The sequence below is a fragment of the Acipenser ruthenus genome, chromosome 9 (genome assembly GCF_902713425.1).
Source record: "Acipenser ruthenus chromosome 9, fAciRut3.2 maternal haplotype, whole genome shotgun sequence".
Classification (NCBI taxonomy): Eukaryota; Metazoa; Chordata; class Actinopteri; order Acipenseriformes; family Acipenseridae; genus Acipenser; species Acipenser ruthenus.
In genome coordinates, this window is record NC_081197.1 from 53,543,875 (window position 1) to 53,563,359 (window position 19,485).

At 37.4% G+C, this 19,485-nt stretch overlaps 1 protein-coding gene across 3 annotated transcripts in view; it reads left to right on the forward strand.

The window, feature by feature from the left end:
- Positions 1 to 2,343: 2,343 nt before the first annotated feature.
- The window catches only part of LOC117405849 (zinc finger MYM-type protein 2-like), a 38,332-nt gene continuing 21,190 nt past the window's right edge, over positions 2,344 to 19,485 (forward strand). For 2 of the 3 annotated variants that reach the window (XM_034009259.3, XM_059030253.1), the window contains exons 1-5: positions 2,344 to 2,449; positions 15,048 to 15,963; positions 17,271 to 17,556; positions 17,866 to 18,028; positions 18,480 to 18,692. In XM_034009259.3, coding sequence (XP_033865150.3) covers positions 15,063 to 15,963; positions 17,271 to 17,556; positions 17,866 to 18,028; positions 18,480 to 18,692 — 1,563 coding nt within the window. In that variant the 5' untranslated portion in view covers positions 2,344 to 2,449; positions 15,048 to 15,062. Of the gene's footprint in view, positions 2,450 to 2,720; positions 2,910 to 15,047; positions 15,964 to 17,270; positions 17,557 to 17,865; positions 18,029 to 18,479; positions 18,693 to 19,485 lie in introns of those variants that run through there. The other variant, XM_059030252.1, reaches the window with a different exon arrangement.

A 19,485-nucleotide genomic window follows, 5' to 3' on the forward strand; every position in this document is an offset into this window, starting at 1 on the left:
GGGTTCCTGTGCTGTCTTCGTTTAATTTGTGTTAGCAGGGGTGAGGCAGAGTTTTGGAGAAGCTGAAATCGTGAAATGGTAGAATCCGGAATGCCTATAAAGATTGAATTACAATGATCAATCCTGGAAGAGACAAACACGTGAATATGGATCTCGGCATCCTTTAAGACAGCATGGGTCGAATTCTAGAAATTTTCCTGATTTGAAAATAGGTTTTGGTAATCACATGGATGTGAGAGTCAAAAGAGAGCTCAGAACCAAAGATAACTCCAAGATTCCTTGCTGCAGATTTAAGTTGAAGTTGATTGCCCTCAAAGAACAATGAAAGAGAAGAGGAAGAGGTCAAGCACTGAGCTGGAGATACCAACGTCAGATTCAGTGCGGTCAATCACTCTCCCATGGTGTACAGTATCAAAAGCAGCAGTAGATCAAGCACTATATGAAGAGACAAATGACCAGCCGAATGTCTGCAGCAGAAGATTGTTAGTAACCTTTAGGAGCGCTGTTTCTGCACTGTATAAATATCTAAATCCAGATTGAAACTTTTTAAAAAGATTGTTATGTTTGAGATGTTGAAGAGACACCAGTCTTTCCAAAACTTTAGCCAGAAATGGCAATTCCTTAAATGAGATGTAGTGGACTTGGAGTCTAGACTCTCCACATTCGCTCATGTCTCCTGCAGTGAGGTTTTTGTTCTCAGAGAGCAGTCATATACCAAGGGTAGCACTGAGCCAAGGAAAGCTGTTTTTTTCGAGCTGGGGCTAAGAAGTTAGTGATGCTAGTCAAGGTGGCATTATATACATTAACCGCAGCTGCAGAGCAAGGAGATGGGATCTCGTGATGAAAATGACTGGTGGCAGTAATAAAACTAGAACGTGTTGCCTATATATATATATAGCAGCAGTGTCGCTGCAGTGTGGAGTAGTGGTTAGGGCTCTGGACTCTTGACCAGAGGGTCGTGGGTTCAATCCCTGGTGGGGACACTGCTGCTGTACCCTTGAGCAAGGTACTTTACCTAGATTGCTTCAGTAAAAACCCAACTGTATAAATGGGTAATTGTATGTAAAAATAATGTGATATCTTGTAACCATTGTAAGTCGCCCTGGATAAGGGCGTCTGCTAAGAAATAAATAATATATATATATATATATTCATTGGCTTGAACTTTGTACATACCTGTTCTTTAATCTTTTGAGCAGATCTTACATTGTCATCGGTAGTTTGTCCACAGTTTTAAACACTTAATTATAAACTGTAAGAAACAAAAAAGCTGAGAAATGTTTTGACACAATACAATTTGGTCACTAAGCTTATTGAAATTCCCTTCTGCGCAAATACCCATACGCTGTTCTGTATCATACAGTTTTCCAGCTGCTTACTTTGTGTATATTGATATTGACTTGGCTTCCTCACTATGGCGTTTTCGTTATAGTGGTTCTGGATTTCCTGGTTGCGATTTTTGATGCTTTCTCTGTTAAGCACTTTTCTGATAACTCTCAATGCTCTAGGCCTTGTATACTGCACAGTCCAACAAATAACAAGTCACAATGTCCAGTTCATGATGTGACGACTTTATTTCCTAATACTTTCTAGTGGCCAGGGTAGTATACTATCACACGCTATTTAAATTCCCATTTCCATTCAGGGCTGCCAACTGGCGTACTTTGTTGTATAAGTCCCGAAGGTTGTAAAATGTACAATAAATGTACTTCTGTAGTTGGGTGCCACACATCCCCATGGCAGGGGTGTGAGGTGCACTCACAGCTGTGCACCAGATGTGAAGACAATATCTCAACGTGTGCTGTCTACATAACTGATCCACTGATGTCCACACTATATAACTGATCTCTACATTAGTGGAACCCATGTGATACAACCTTGGCTTTGCAAAACACTCAGCTCAGTTCTAACACAAACAGCAACTTGTTGTTCCAGTCTTAAACAGGCTGCTCAAAACTGCCTCTACTGCACAGAAAATGGTACTGCACCTCAATCATAAAATAGAAAAGCTCCTAATTTAACAATGTGGCATAACATTATATATACATGCATACTGTATATTTAATGAAAATTTGAAGTATACACTGTTTGTATTTTTAAAATGTATTTCATATTATATTACTGAGTTTTTAAAAATTAAGTCAAAAGACTGATAAATAAATGATCTCCTTGCCTGCAGTGTGACACATCAGAAATGTTAATCATTTAAATACAAAGCTACAAAGTCTCACTCTGGGAAACCTGACAGCGATATTTCAGACGGTTTTGCATTCTATAGGCAACAACAAGCATGCGCGTGCGCATAGATTGAAAAATAATGTAGGGGAAAAAAAACAGAACTGCTTATCACCGCCCACGCGCAAAGAACGCAGTGACGTCTTAGCGCATGCGCGAGGAGATTTATGGCAGGGGACAAAAGTAGCGCTACATCGTTCCCAGCACGAATCGGGTAAGAAATTTAGCGACACATCACATTTTATGCTTAATTCGTTAAAGTTGTAGCAACTGCTGGTGGAGGTTGCCAGGTGCTTTGTAAGGCTCAGAAGTGTGGCCGCCAGGGTCCGGAGTCCAGTTTAATTGAGATTTTGCTGTACATTTTACCCCGCCTGTGATTTTTCTTCCCCTCTCTGTTGTGGCAGGGTGCTATTGCCTGTACTCACTCGCGTATTGTTTCGCTCGCTCTCTAATGGCGGACGAGAGGCAGTGCTACTCACTGACTGCAAGGGGCAAATATAAGCCCCGGGAGCAAACAGAAGCGGGGTGGGGAACCTGTATAAAGCTTAGGGGACTGGATACGAGGCAGTTTTTTTCTGCGTGGGAAATATGTGCTTTTGTTTCAAAATAATTCCCGTTTAAACGTATACTTAAAAGCAACAGTAACTGAATTGAATATGGTGCCCCCCCCCCGGGTAAGAATAGATTCAGCTTTTTCTCTTGTTTGCCTCAGGTATTCCCTGTAGGCTATTTTGAATTAAAGTAGATTAATTATATAAAGTAATGGGGTGAACCTAAAATATTCTCAGACTTTATTGACAATTTTCTAGCAGTATTAGTCTTACACTATGTCTTAATACTGTGTGCAAGTTAAAGTTCTATTCACATACAAAAATAGAACTGAAGAAAAACAGACCGTGAGTCGCTGGCAAAGCTTTTTTTCCCTTTTGTTGTCCAATAGGTGAGTTTTCAAACCTGGTTCTGGTAGCCACGTTATTGTATTGGTATTAAATAAAGTGCGGTTACCAGTATTCTGTGAAACATAACAATGGCGCAGTCCTTAATGTTGGCCTGCTCCTACTACTCCAATGTCTGCGTGCAAAGAGGCCAGGGGTGGGCTCAACGCGCTTTGCTTACTACTGTAGTAAACAGAGTCCTTGTTGTAAAGTAGGGAACAGCTACCGGCACTGGTTCTATAGTTAAGGGTGGTGTTTAAAAAAAAAAAAAAAATACAAATAACATGTAAGCGAAGTTTAGAAGTTTATTATTTTAGTTTTTTAAATAAATGCGTTCTACATACTTTACCGTTTGAATAGTTTCTTTGAAAGGTTGTGTAGGACACTACAAATGTGTGTGTCTTCCTTGTCAAGGGCATAGTTTGTGGTTGCTGCATTATGCAGTACACGTGTGTGCACCTCAAGTATTTAAACACATATTGTTCTAACGATCGAGCGTTGGTGTATATATTCGGTTTTGACTTCTGTCGTTTCTAACTCTCCTGGATATCTTGGAAGCTAACACGTATCTGTAAGTCAAAGTGGCAATAAATAATTTGACCAATATTGTTTGTTAGTAAGAACTGTATGTTGCTATTTATTCACAAACGCTTCTGTACTGCTCACTAAGACTGTCCACATGTTGGGAAGACCTTGCTGCCAGACTGCAGATGGGTTCAATTGTGTTTTCTTTTAAAAGGATAGGCAACAGATTACTGGATTAGAAACCACCTCCTATTATTAAACACAAAAACATTTGTAAATGTATAATTGTGTTTGTGTTTGCAAGGCATGTTTCTGCTATAATACCTCATGGCCAAGAAGAGTCAAATTAATAACCAATGCAGGGACCTAGAACTAGACTGCAGTTCTTTATGCCCCACCTGAATAGCCATCTTTATATAAAAATAAATAAATAAATATCCCAGATGTGGATAACCTGTAGACACATGTCATACTTTATAGTTTTACATAAAGAATCATGTGCAGTGAAACTTGCTTTGAACATTATGACCTGGTTTCAGAATCTGGGGTTGGAGGTGTCTATAGCCCCTTTCACACTGGCATGCTCTACCCGGGTCGCGAACTGGTGTTGAGCGGGTCGGCTACGTGATTTCACACTGCTTTTTGTACAGTCAACCTGGGTGACGGAAGCAAGTACACAATGCCCCATGACCACCCTTTTATCTGTACAGTTTCTCTGTATTGAACCGTCAGCCCAGATGTTGATTTTGGAGCACATCTTTCTTCATCCCTGCTGCAGTCTGATTCATGGTGTGTCTATAATTAACAGAAATATGACTAAAGAGAATAAACAGAAATGTTCCTTGCAAAATTGAAACCTTCATGCAGGTGTGGCTGTTTGCTACTTTGTCTGCTTACAAACATCCATCATGCATTTTGTCTTGCTCGACCCGGGTCAAAGCTTGTTGACCCACATCTTGAGGTGGGTTGCTGCTGACCCAGGTACATGGTTTCACACTACGTGGGATTGTGACCCGGATAGCCAGAACCCGTAAAGGGACCTGAATCTCTGATTAAACGCTTTGCAAATACAATCTGTTATCACTCCCGACAGCAGAATAGCTTAACCAATAGCAGCTCAAAACACTCGGGCATCACATTTTTTGCTGTTCGCGCAGGTGCACAGGAACGCAATACTAGAAAACATTAGATGCTGGCTGGAAGTGATGTAGGTTAAAAAATAAAGTGATCTGTAATAAAGTAATCATTTGCTTTTGTTTTAGGGCAATGAAAAATTTTAGGTGCCCGACTCGGTCATGTAAGCAGTTTTTTTTTACATGCCCCACCGAAATTTGTTCATGGCCCGGGCATGTCGGGCAATATAATTTTAGAACACTGCATGTTCAGTATTTATAAACTCATCCATACCAAATGAGGTCTCATTGTAGTGGTCATACTTTTTTCACCAAAAATGCAACCTTGAACAACTTTAACATGAGCCTTGCAGAGAAATTGGACAATTTTTGAAGCTCAGTTTGCCGCACAGCTATATTCTAGGCTTGTCTCAAGTTCCTTTACAGGTGGTGTCCAGTAGAAATGAACTCTTTCACTGCCACATTGTTTTAATCTCTCACCATATGTATCTGTGATGCAGACCAAACACGTTGGTAGTGTTTTTATGTTTTTATTTTATTCGTATTGGTGTTGTACAATAAAAAAGGACTGTTTTGTGGACAGATTTGTTTGATCCTCCCATAAACTATGGCATAATTCAGGAACCGTTAATGATGCATATTTATTTATACTTCTTCCTCTTTACAGACACTTATTTTTTTCACATTATTTTATACTTACAAACTGTTGTCAGAGAAGTCTTGTATGCTTTGGAATATGGAATCACTTTTGTAGTAGAATTGGACGGGATAAGCTCAAGTTTATGTCTTGACAGCAGTGAATTGTGTTTGCATAACGATAAATGTCACCCGAAGGCATACATATTCCTGATCATTAACTACAGTGCACTCAGTTTATAAGAATTACTGATATAGGAATTAACCAGATATAGTAATCAAAACCACTGGGACAACATTTATTCTCATACTAACCATGTTTGGGGCTCCTGATTTTCCATTCTGGGAATGGAAAATTATGTTTTTCTAAATAACCAGTTCTGTTTTTACCAATTAAGTATTAACGTAATTTGAACATAAATAACATTTTTACATTAAATCTATTGAATTAATTAATTTTATTTTTTTAAAGTCCCTTAGATACTGTAGTTTTCAGGAAAAATCTTTCTTAAAGCAGTCTACTAGTAACAATGTACTGGTCAGGTGTTTTGAAAAAACAGCTTATTACTAGCATTACAATATACAGACAATATAAGCAATAATAAATATTATGTATCTTAATTTTCATATATTAAACAAGACTTGCACGTTTTACCAAATGACTAGTACTTTAATAATAGAACAGTGTGAGATTAATGGAGTATCATTACAAACATTATAAAATGTATGTGATATATTAATAGTATAACTGTTAAGAAGCGCTTCTAACTACTGTGCCCTCTGGATACGTATTTCCAAAAGCTCCTTGTTTGGTTTCAAAATGCTTTTTCATATTGTATTCCTCAACTACTAACACACATTCATTACACAATAAACACAACGGCTTTGAGTAAGGTACAGTTGGTAAGATAAATAATTATTGGTCCACTCGTTGAATCTACAATTTTCACCATTTTCTGTTCTTACTACCTAGAGTTCCATGTTATAGCAACGCGAGTAAAAAAACTAAATCACAGAGTACGTAGTATTATTAAGGAGCTAATGATAAATTAGAAGTAATGTTATAAAACTAAAGGTTTCACCTCAACCACCGTGTTGTTGCCTTGTGTTGAGCGGGTGACGGAGTAATGGATTTGTGATAACTAAATAAATTAATACATAAATTCAAAATCTGGGGGGTTGACGATAATTTAAGGTACTTTTCACTTTTCTGTATACAACTCCAAAATTATTCCACAGAATAGAACTCTCTTTTTAAACAACTCGACTCACACAGCACACAGGCAGCGCCACAACAGAGAGACAGTCCATCAGCGTAACGCCCACAAAACCACCTGTTTTCTCGTTATTCAATAATCCAAACAAATGTTTTATAGAAGCGTCATCACTGGGCTTCTGGGTAGTGTAGTTTTCAAAGCAATCTATTATTTTTTATAGGAGAATAACAGCGGTAAAAGACTGTTTGTGTGTGTGTGTTTTTTTTTTTTAAGGTGCAGTTGCAAAACAGAATTCCATTCCCAAAATGACTAATTCTGTGATTCCGCAATTGTGGAAAATCAGTAGCCCTACATGCTAAAATACTCATGCTTGTAAGAATCAAGCAATCTTCTTATAAGAATCATTTCGGGACAAACTGACTGCATGTAATAACAATACTGTATCAAGTGCAATGAAATGCCCAACCAGTAAAGCTGTTTTTGAATTTGACTTTGGTCACATCTTGCGTGATTAGGCACGTACACAGCGTGTGAAGTATAACCTCTGGTCCGCAGCGACTCCCAGTAGAAAAAAAAGCAAGTCGTGCAGTTTGTGTGTCGACATGGCAGGATAAAGAGACGTGTGACTGCATTGTACAGGTATTTGTGTTCTCTGTTGGTGAAAATTTAGTTTTAATAAAGTGAATACGCATTAAATGAATACATACTGAGTACAGCACTGCTATTTTATGATATTCATGTAGAGGAATGGGGATTGCGTTTTGGGGGGGGTGGGGGGGTTGTTGATCTCCGCTTACTGAAAAACTGTGAGATTTGCATCGCAACTGAAAAAAAGCAAGCACACAGATGCATAAATGCAGTGGTAGTCCTGACAGTAAAATACTGTAATGTCATTTTAATCCAAAGGCCATTACACGTAACACTGCACGGCATTTAAACTAGGCACCCTCACAAGGCGATCGCTTCTCAAGTATACTGTAGTAAAATGGGGTTCTGCAGCCTTGAGTAAACATAATTGTGATCATATAACAAGTTGCTTACACACAAGGACTTGTTTTGATGTATTGTCCTCAGTGATTGAGCACCATTGACATTTGTATACTGTATTTAAACTGCTGATGCGTGGAGTCCCGCTTTTGCTAATTGTAATCATATTGGTCCGCTTTTAAGAATCAACCGCTTTTAAGAATCAAATCATCCGGGACTGATGTGATTATATGGTCTATACTTTGTTCTGCTTCTGGTAGTAAAAAACATAAAGTAAAAGCAGTGAAATATAAAGTGAGTCCATAAGCATCCCTGCAAGTGCTGTTTTGCTTTGACCTGTGACCTAAGATTGCTGCCATATTGGTGTTATGTGACTGGATTCCTGGGATGACTTATAGGGTTGGGATGCTGACTTATTGTGTAGACAACTGTATTCTTTTGATTCTCTCTGCCAAGTTTGATCGTGGGTATTGTACAAGAAAGATTAACCCCAAAGTGCCAAAGCATCACTATCTCAAACTTCTAAAGTAGTGACTTCATACTTGCTATAAACACTGCATGGTAAATGTGACCATGACATTGACTTCTGCGGTTGTAGTGCTTCAGTAAAATATGTACTGAACACCTAGTGTACAAGACCGTGTAAGAGAAATGCTATGGTAGAATATTATTGAAACATACAAAATATATGCTAACACTAATAATTTTAATTTCGCAAACTGAGCACTGTCCGCCCCTCCCCACTCTAGCTCGTGTTATCCAGGGGCAAACCTTTCATTTCTTCATTCGCCATCTCGACAGCAAAGTGTTGTATAGCGTAAGCTGTATTGAAAGAAATGTCTCGCAACCCCTCTGCTGTTTGTGGTTTTTTTGTCAAATGCCCAGATGACCAGAAAATAAGTTAAATGCCAACTGTGCAAGCAACTGTTGAGGCATGGAGGCACAACCAGTCTCCGGAGTCACCTGACAAGCGTAAGTTCATGTTGTTGTTGTTATTGTTATTATTGTTTATTATTATTATTATTATTATTATTATTATTATTATTAGTCTTTTAACAATAATCGAATTATCTATCGATTGGGACCCCACGATAACAAATCGATAATATTTTATTGTAATTGAATAATCCATGAAATTAAAAACTTGACTTGTATATGGGATATTAACTTACTCCCTACACAACATATTCTTTACTCCTGGGATGTTTTTCTATTTTAACGGGTTACATATTGTAAGGTCTTGCTGTAAAATAAAGGCACACACACAGGGGCCACAGCCACGCCCCCTGCCCCTGCTGCTGTGCTTTCTCTGCCTGCATTCTGAGCAGTATAATGGCTTTTATTAGTTTTTGAAAACTAACAAATATTTAAATTGAGCAAATATCCGAGCATGAAAATCCTGTGTTCGTCCCAGCACTACAGTTAATTTTGAAGTGTATCTGACTCGACTTTTTTTTTTGCGGAAAGAACGTGTTTCCTGTAAAGCTGTTTATTAGATAACAAAACATATCACATTTTTATATTTCTTACAATTTTTTTTTTTAGATTTGTTCACCTTTCAGTGCCCCCTAATAATGTTTTTATTTGGTTGAATGTTACTTTTAAAGAAATGTGTTAATCCTGATGAAAATTACTTATTTAATATACATTTTATCATTAATTTAAATCTCATTTTTAAATGATTTCTAACCACATTTAAAAACAGCACAGTAGTATACAAAATAAAATTAACTTGAACCTTAACTTGAAAAATGCAAATACTTGGTGATAAAATGTGTGGAATAATAACAGTAGTAGTAATAAGAACTCTTATAGTAATCTGTTGAGTTAAAGTTGAGTAATAATGCAATCAAAAATGCTGATGTACATTAAAAAAAAATTAACATCACAACTTAATGCTGAAAGACTTGAGATTTAGATTTTTCTAAAGAAACACATGAACAAACTTTGTACTTTAATAGTTATCAAACACTTACTATTTTCAGAAATGTGGTAAAGATATTTGGTTAATTAAGTTAAATCTGATACCCCAGAAACTCTAGCTGACATACTGCTTTGTCTTTAAACTCAAACAAGTGCTATACTACTTGGTGGTAAATACATATAATTGATTTTCAACTGAATCTGTGTATACATCTCTGCACTTACAAGCATTTGTTTGGTCAAATTGTTACCGTCCTCCTTACACTTCGGTTTATTAAAACATGTGATATGCGTTTTAGGAAGTGTGTGTCTAAAACATTGCATGACTTTAAATGGTGGGTAAATCACATTCTCATGTTACAAAGCTGTACAGGAGGTTGTTTACAACTAAGAAAAGAAAAAAAAACGGAAAAACACTAAATCCGATGAATTTTACTTAGTTATATAAGAACATTATAATGTTTGCCATTGTCACTGCTGTGAGTGGCGGCGTCTCATGCCAGCGCCCCATTGGCGGGGCGGGGCGGGGCGGGGCGGGGCGGGGCGGGGCGGGGCGGGGCGGGGCGGGGGGGGCGGCGGCGCCCTGACTGTCAGCTAAGATCAGCTTCTCACACTTGTGTTGCTGTTAACATTATTTGCTAAATAAGAGCTGTCCGTTTGGAAGTTTAAAAGTTATATGCTTGGATTCTTGCCGCTGCTACAAAATATAAATGACTCGTACAGTGATCGTTTTAATTCTTTCATGATGCGATCCTAGTTTAAGTGGAATGTAATAAGAGAAATAAAATGGTGAGTAAGCATTGTTTTTTCACCGTGCAACACCCCCTTTTCTAAGTTTTTATTTTATTTAAATTGTTTATTCAAGTTAAAGATGTCTATGGCCACTTTGTTTATTGAGAAGACACAACAATGTCAGGGATTACTTTTTTTTTTAATATAAAAGGGTCTACTTTTTTTATTTTTTATATAAACTGTAACTACTGTATTGCATTCTTAGTTTTGTAGTTCATTCACAAGGATAAACTAAGGCCTGGGATATTTTTCAACTTTTAATACAGTGTTACATATAGTGGCTTTGATAATGTTTTGAAAATGTCCAAACTAATTATGCTAATTTAATACATTTCGGTTTTGGTAGGTACCCGTGATAGGTGCTACTAAACACTACTGTAACTGCTCATCAAACATGAAGATAACAAAAGTGTAAAGGATAAACAAAACAATCTTTCTGTGCTTTGCAAAGTTGTTATTTTGCAAGGGCTGATTTTTTTTTTTTTTTTTTTTTACTTTGTATAAGCTTTAGAGGTGTGCTGAGCGATTATTTAAATAATCTTCACAAATACGATTAATAATTTCGATTTGTTGATTAACCTGTTAATTTCGATTAATTTTTTTTCATTTAATAATGCAGAAAAGGCACCCCCACTATAGTAGATGATATTCTGTAACATTATCTCCAGTACTGGTTTAGTTGTCTTACTCTGTTGATGGTCTCTTTCTAAAATAGCAAGTCTCACTCGGACAACAACACATACCTTTTTTTTTTTTTTTTTTTTTTTACAGTTTTATTAATCAGAAAATGCTTTCTCACATAAATAACTACAGTACAAAATTTGCTTCTGAATTTTTGGAAAGCAATTGTAAAACTTAATAATTCTTGTCACTTCAACCTACTTGGAATTTTTGCTGTTTGCTGAACAAGTGGCGCAAAATTCTTATAAAGTCAACTCATTAACCTTTAAAGAAGTCAATAACTTATTTGCAAAAATAGTTAACAGACACTATTCACTTAAAACAAAAGTCTGTAGTACTGTGGGTCTTTTTTTTTAGCATTACAAAAATACTGAACCTTTTCTTAAGTTGTTTCCTGAAAACTGCTCATTATTTAATTGTGTTGTCCCATGAACAAATTTTAACATGACATAGCAGTTAAAAAACAAACACATTATGCAAGGTTGCTATGTAAAAACACCAGCATATCAACATGGCTAGGGCTAAGGCTTTCACGTTTCCTTGTCACAATAGCACCAGCTGCTGAAAAAAGCCTTTTCAGATGGAGCAGAGGTAGCAGGGATACTGAGAAACCGTTTAGCTAGTTTGACCAGTCGAGGAAGGCGATGCATATTGTTCTTCCACCACTGCAAAAGCTCAGTATCTTTGAAGCTATTTCATTAATTTTGAAAGACATTTAAAAATGGCAGATTTAGTTATTTTTATTATTAACATGTTTTTTTGTTTTTTTTTTAGCTTTTAAAAACATATAATAAAAGTATAATTAAGACTCCATACAGGTAATAAGACACTAACTGTCCAGAATCAAGCTTTAAAAAAAGAAAATGAAATAATAATCTGGAGTAAAATTGTAAATAGTGTTTATTATGCCATTAACTATTAGTGCTGTAGAGGATTGATACAAATTCAGCAATCTATGACTGATGCAACGTGTTTTTTTTTTTTTTTTTTTTTTTTTTACAAGTTTGATAGTGCTGGTAAAAGTCTAAGATTAGACCAATACTTGGTGTTAGCACTTACACAATAACAGATTATAATATAGCTGTATTCAATAGCAAGTGCGAAATGTATAGTTTATTTTCATGTGCTAAATGAACACGTAATTCCTCTTAAAACAGAAACTGCATTTGACAAAAACAGCATCGTACTGTATATATCGACTTACTTCTTATATGAATAATATTACTTACCAAGTGAGAGACAGTTGGGTGCCTCCTTTTTAGATGTTGCAGCAAAGCTGTGGTGATAGTTCATCTTTCCTTTGCATATTATGCACTGAACCTGTGAATTGTTAGGTTGGCCAAAGCAATCTCACACAACGTTTCTGTGTCTGGCGATTCTCGCAAGTTTCTTGACACCGGGCCTCTCACTTCCATCACTTTCCAAACTGCTTTTCTTTCCCCGTTCTTCTGTACTAGTTACAGTATTGCTATGTGCATCCGCCATATTTCTGTGTTTCCGCGTGCCACTCTCAACACGTCGCCACAAAAAGGTTTTACAGACGGTTTTGTTTCATTAAATTTTTCGCCCAATGAAAGCGCTTTGCTAAAGTAACAACAACATTGTTACGTTCTAGCGGGAGGATAGAAGTTCTAAACAGTATTGCAACAATGCTGCTGCTTGTAAAATAGAACTACCGACACATTAGCAAAATCACGTTTTGAATAGGATTGCGTAGCTATTATTGAAGAAATACGTCTGACTTGCAGTTTGATGCAAACGGGTTTCATTTATCTAACAGAGAACGGGGATAGTCATAGGATACCAGAAGACGTATGTGTGTGGGTTTTTTTTTTTTTTTTTTTTTTAACACAAAACAAAAAAACTGTCAACTTCATTTTTTTTTCTACATAGGCCTAAGTTTTTTTTGTTGTCATCTTTTACTAATATATCGCCATCACTCTCTCAACCAAATCAGTAATAGCGATCTGCTGTTCAGTATTCCTGCCTAGATCAGACCGAGTGAACAGCTGATCGGAATTGGAGTGAATGTAGCTGCTAATATACCGTATGTATATAATTAAGGCGATTACTCGAATAACAAAAAGATTGAGTATTAAAATAATCGTCAGGACTCGAATAACTCGATTAATTATCCCAGCTTCAGTATTTTGTTGTATACCTTACAAAATAACAATTATAAAGCACTATCATTTTAGGAGTCATCTGCAAATGGCAAGAATATGAAATGTTGAATAAATGGTGTCACATTAAAAAAAAAAAAAAAAAAACATATTGAATGAAGGTCTCCTGAACCCCTTGTATATTTATGTATTTCAGCTTGGTTAAAGAAGCTTGCCAGGGCTAGTTTCAGCAGATCTCAGTTGTTCATAAAGGATGCTTGGTACAGCCTTTAGACGTTATATTAGAATGTTGCACGAGGTTATGTCACAAACGGGATCTTCACTGCTGAAGACTTGTGAACACTGCTGAAGAAATTGTACAGCTTTAAAACTTGTTGCCATGCAAATAAACCTTATGGGAAGGCGATTTACCCACCCTGTTTAGCTGTACCATACCATAGGGGTCTACTTAAATCGCAGAAAATTTAAGTTTTGTTCGCAGGTAGGTTATGGAATAAAATTAGGATTTCACTGACATTTTTTGGACCTGTTTAAACATTAAATAAACCTAAGTAGACAATATTTCAGAGCACTACAAAAGCCTAAAAATAGTGGTACTTGCTTCCTTACTAAAACAGTGCTGTCATTTGTTAAAGGCAAGCACGCAACATCTCCCAACAGTTGCTGCCGTCTGTTGTGGACTTGCCCACATATTGAGACTGCACGTTCTGCATCCACTGAATTGGGTATATATTGATTAGAAACAGTCCCAAAACTTGGTTACGGGTCTACAATTCTAACTGCATTAAAGTAACTAGCAGGTTGTTTGAAGCGAGGTTGCTGTGCTAGATCATACCTGTAGTACTGATTTAACTTGGTTACAACCGACAGGAATACTTTTTGTCTGTGCTGACTTTCCAGTTTGTTTTCTGAAAGCTGTTTTATTTGACGTTCTGTTCAGCAGCCTCTGTAGTAGGCTTTCATTTTAATGTGTGATTCTGAAGCTAAATAGCGATCGATTGTATTTTCTCCAAAGACACATTTACAAGATGTGCAAAACAATTACCTCCATCGGCATGTACAGTTTCTTTTGGCACGATCATCAGCCGAAATATACTTTGCTTTTTTTGCTTTGTCGTCCATTTCTGGTATTTTATCCCCAATGCTGAAAACTAGATTTTAGCAACCTAAATCAAAACAATGCAGCACTGACTTTGTCCCACCCCCTACTGTACAGTACAGGTCACAGAAAAGCCAGTACAGATGCCTTGATAGGCTGATTAAAACATAGTTGTCATTTGAACAGTAAACAAGAATGTTAACTGCTGTGGAGTATTATTTATTTATTTTTATTTATTTATTTATTTTTTGCCTAAGTGCAGTGCACACAGGATGGCGAAGGAATAATAAAAAAAAGCCTATCTACAGAAAGAAGATATGTAGTTGCGTCGCTTGCGTTGTGCAGTACTTCATTTAGACAAGGTTTCTTTTCTTTCTCTCTGTACTTGTCCGGTATGCATTGGCCCCTAAAAGAGGTGAAGATGAAGTTCATAAAAGGCATGTAAATCAATCCAATGTTATGTCATTATAGTAAGATGGGAATCGTGGCTGCCAGTTCCATTTAAAGACCCAAGTAAGTAGGCAGCACTTTAGTGGGTATCCAAAGACAAGGCATCTTGTTTCCTGAAGTTATTTTGGAAGCTTGTGTTACTACAGTGTCATATTCTAAGGAAATAAAGACAAAACTGTTGAGGGGCTTAATTTTAAAAAATATACCTGCGCTTTTGGTGTGTTTTGTTTGTTTACTTTTAGAGAATAATGAAGGCAAGTGTTCTTAATAGATTTCATATTTTAAACCTCTATTACCTTTTTGTGCTCTAGGTGGTTTCTTAAGTAATGGACAGAGGGTGTGTCGAGAGGTTGGAGTCAAGGTCCATATCAGAAGGCAACAGAACTTCAGGTGCAGAATCTATCATGGCTACAGGCCTTTCTGGTGTGGGAAGTGCTTTTGAAGGGCAGAGTCTTAAACTTGTCACAAACGAGTTCCCGCACACTTCTGCGGCCACTACAGATGATGATGATGATGTTGTGTTTGTTGAACTCTCTCCTTCTGCACAAAACTCCACTCTCACCCCACTTCCAACCAGCACTGCTCTGCCAGCACCCCCTGCTCCCCAAGCTCCACTTGAAGTTTTTCCTAGAGCGGAGACAACAAAAATACTTTCTCATCCAAAGGAACCAGTGGCACCTTCTGTGGACAGTCTCGCTGAGCCCATCATAATTGATGATGAGGAGGATGCAGACTTTGAACAATCTCTCACCCATGTGTCGAGCAAAGGAGCTTTCCCAGAACCTAATGGAACCTCTAAGATGGACATAGTGGGTTCTTCCAGCAACAAACTGGGGTCTCCGCTAACCCACACTGTCATAAGCACCGAGCCTGACTCTGAGATCAAGATTGCCAACGTCACAACACTTGACATGGCTTCCATGCTTACCAATAGTGTCCAGGGTCCTCTTGCTCCAGCTGTTACCACTGAAGGACCGCTGGACATGAACTTGATGATAACCAGTGTAACCTCACTGCAAAACGCCAGCCTGCGAGAGGTGGGGAATGGTCCACAGATCAGTAGCACGTTCAGTTTAAACCCAGAAGTCCAAAGTGCATCTGCCACTACCCATACTGATGTCAACAGGCCTGGGGTTCACTCTGGTGCTGGAACATTTAACCCAGGGAGAATAGGTACAACTGGAGAGGGAGTCCAGAATGGAGAATCTGGGACCCACCAAAGGCCTGGTAAGTCCTTAACAATCTTGTACTTTTGCTTCGAAAAATCAGTTTCTCAATGTACATACAAGATACAGTACATACAACTTAAGTAGCGTGATTCACGCTAGCTCATGCCACCACCATGCTACTTTCCTGCAGCTTTCATTCGATCTTTACTGTACTTTCAAGTTACTCTCCGGCACCAGAGAGAACGAGGATCGCTAGCATCAGAGTCTAAATATTTATGCATTGAGCGAAAGAAAAAATAAATACTTTTTTTTTTGCCAGGGAAAGTTCGTCTCTTTTTTTTTATATATACATGTCTACAAGTACATGCTTGACCACGAAGTGTTATAAATTACACAACACATTTTTTTCTAATCCGTACAGCATGAGTTAAAATAAATGTACCCTACATGAATACAGTCAGTATGACACATGAGCAGTACTCATTGGGGGGAGCTGTTAAACTGTACATTAAATTAGAGGATGTTTTTTGACCACTGACCTTCAATCTGGCAAATTCAAACCCTTACTGTATTTTTTGCTTTCAATCTTCAATGTATTGCATATCTTGAGTGTATATACAGGGGTGTAGTGAGACTTTTGCTCGCCGCTCCTCCACTTTAATATTTCTACACTTCTGTTACACAGTAAAGTACCGCTACCCTTCTCTTTAGTAGACACGTCTCCATGTGAAAGGAGGAAGTGCTCGTCTAATCTGTTTTATATTTAAGGCGTCAATATCTTGCTGTACATACAAGATAAAAAGCAAACCAAAGAGGATATTTTAATTACCAAAAGGTTATGAAAAACAACCCACATATCCTTTTTTTTTTTTTTTTTTTTTTACAATACAACAATATGATATTGATATGAAGAATTGTTATTTTTTATCACAAAATTGTTTGTATGTACTGTTAACCGAGACTTTCTTAAACACAGGTGTAATTTATTGAAAGAAAACGGAAGCCTTGTTCAGGGCTGCAGAATGTTCGCGCACAATGTGCAGTGAAGTATTTGGTCGGGAGCCGAAGATTACCCCCCCCCCTCTGAATTTGAGTTGGCTGAAATGTATCTGAGGGTGCCCCTATAGGTCCATAAACATGTTAAAAATGTGGATACAAAGTGCAAAACGTGGGTACTGCCTAATATACAAGTCACATGGTTAAGGGAGGCAGAATATATCATAACTCTACAGCCTGTTCAGTAACACCTTTTAAACTTTTTTTTTTAAACATTTATTTAAGGAGAAAGATATTGAAATGTGAACTATGAGAAACAAAGTTTTACTGTCAAGCCTGCTTTTGAAAGGTTTGTGTTTTCTTTTACAGATTCATGGATATCCCAGTCAGCCTCTTTCCCACGAAATCAAAAACAGCCAGGTGATGATTCCATGTCTCCAGCGGCTTCCTTGCCCAAATCAGTCTTCCAAACACCTACATCTCAACAACCAGCTAAACCTGTGAAAGTTACCTGCGCTAACTGTAAAAAGCCATTAAGGAAAGGGCAAACAGCCTATCAGAGGAAAGGGTCTGCCCATCTGTTCTGTTCTACTACCTGCCTGTCAGCATTTTCACACAAGCCTGCCCCCAAGAAAAACTGCACCATGTGCAAAAAGTAAGATTTATTTTAAAGATTTGCTATTTTTATTTCAGCAGTCTAAGTTAAAGGTATATCAATGTGTAATATACAGCTAAAAAGTGATTGGAAACCAAATCTGAGCACTGCCACCCAGGGGACAAATGGAAGTCTTTAGATGACTCTTCTGGGTGTTATTTCATTTAGTTTTTAAAATAGTTATTTTCATTAAGTATTAAGACACATGATAAGCAATTTCATAACTACAGTAGGGATTGATATCAGAGGTGTATGATTTATGACTCTTTCCGTTTCCTGCTTTTAATATATATTTTTTTCCTTTTTTAGGGATATTACAAGCATGAAAGGAACGATTGTTGCTCAAGTAGATTCAAGTGAGTCCTTTCAGGAGTTCTGCAGTCCCACTTGTTTGTCATCATATGAAAATAAGCAGAATCCTGCCAAACCCCCTATCAAGACAAGATGCACCGTTTGTGGAAAGTTAACCGAGGTATAATATTTAGCCCTTAAACCAGAGCACTAACAAAGATGCTTTCATTCTGGAGAAGCAATACTATCAAGGACAGAGGGGTTACCAGAGGGTTCTGGTATCCCCGCTCTAAAGGATAGTGTTGCATTTCTATGCTACCATGTTTTAAGATTGTCATTTTTAAGGGCAATGCAACAAAGTAATACAATGCAGGTATATATTTTTTAAGACAGTGTAAGTTTTATGTGATTCTAACTAAAGATATATTTAGAATCAAGCATGTTTTAAATCTTAAATTGTGAATATCACAATTTATTTATAAAAATAAATGTGTACCTTGTTATTATAGAAAGTGTGCATGGGTGGATCATCACAACAAAATAAAGGGTTTTACAAATCTCACCACTAGCATATTTAGATATTTATGTTTTTGTTACTTGATTGTTTTATTACCGTATCTTTCCTTTTTAAGATTCGCCATGAAGTTAGCTTCAAAAATGTCACACATAAGATCTGCAGCGATCACTGCTTTAACAGATACCGGATGGCAAACGGCCTTATTATGAATTGCTGTGAGCAATGTGGAGAGCATCTGCAAACAAAATCAACAGCTAACCATTTTCTTATAATTGATGGACAGCAGAAAAGATTTTGTTGCCAAAACTGTGTCAAGGATTATAAACAGGTAAGAACCTTTTTTGTAAAGCAAATTCCAGTGTCAAATTCTGCATCAGATTATATGGATGATTGTGAAGTTCCTTAAAGATGCTCAAGCAGTACAATAAAGTGCTTACTGTAGGTGCCTAGAGGTTGCTGTAAACTCACTATGACCTTGTTGAAGTCCGCTGAGCTTCAGTCCCACTGGAGAAAGCTATAAATGCAATCATCATTGGAAATAATTATATACAGTGCCTTGCGAAAGTATTCGGCCCCCTTGAACTTTGCGACCTTTTGCCACATTTCAGGCTTCAAACATAAAGATATGAAACTGTAATTTTTTGTGAAGAATCAACAACAAGTGGGACACAATCATGAAGTGGAACGAAATTTATTGGATATTTCAAACTTTTTTAACAAATAAAAAACTGAAAAACTGGGCGTGCAAAATTATTCAGCCCCCTTAAGTTGCGCCACCTTTTGCTGCGATTACAGCTGTAAGTCGCTTGGGGTATGTCTCTATCAGTTTTGCACATCGAGAGACTGAAATTTTTGCCCATTCCTCCTTGCAAAACAGCTCGAGCTCAGTGAGGTTGGATGGAGAGCATTTGTGAACAGCAGTTTTCAGTTCTTTCCACAGATTCTCGATTGGATTCAGGTCTGGACTTTGACTTGGCCATTCTAACACCTGGATATGTTTATTTGTGAACCATTCCATTGTAGATTTTGCTTTATGTTTTGGATCATTGTCTTGTTGGAAGACAAATCTCCGTCCCAGTCTCAGGTCTTTTGCAGACTCCATCAGGTTTTCTTCCAGAATG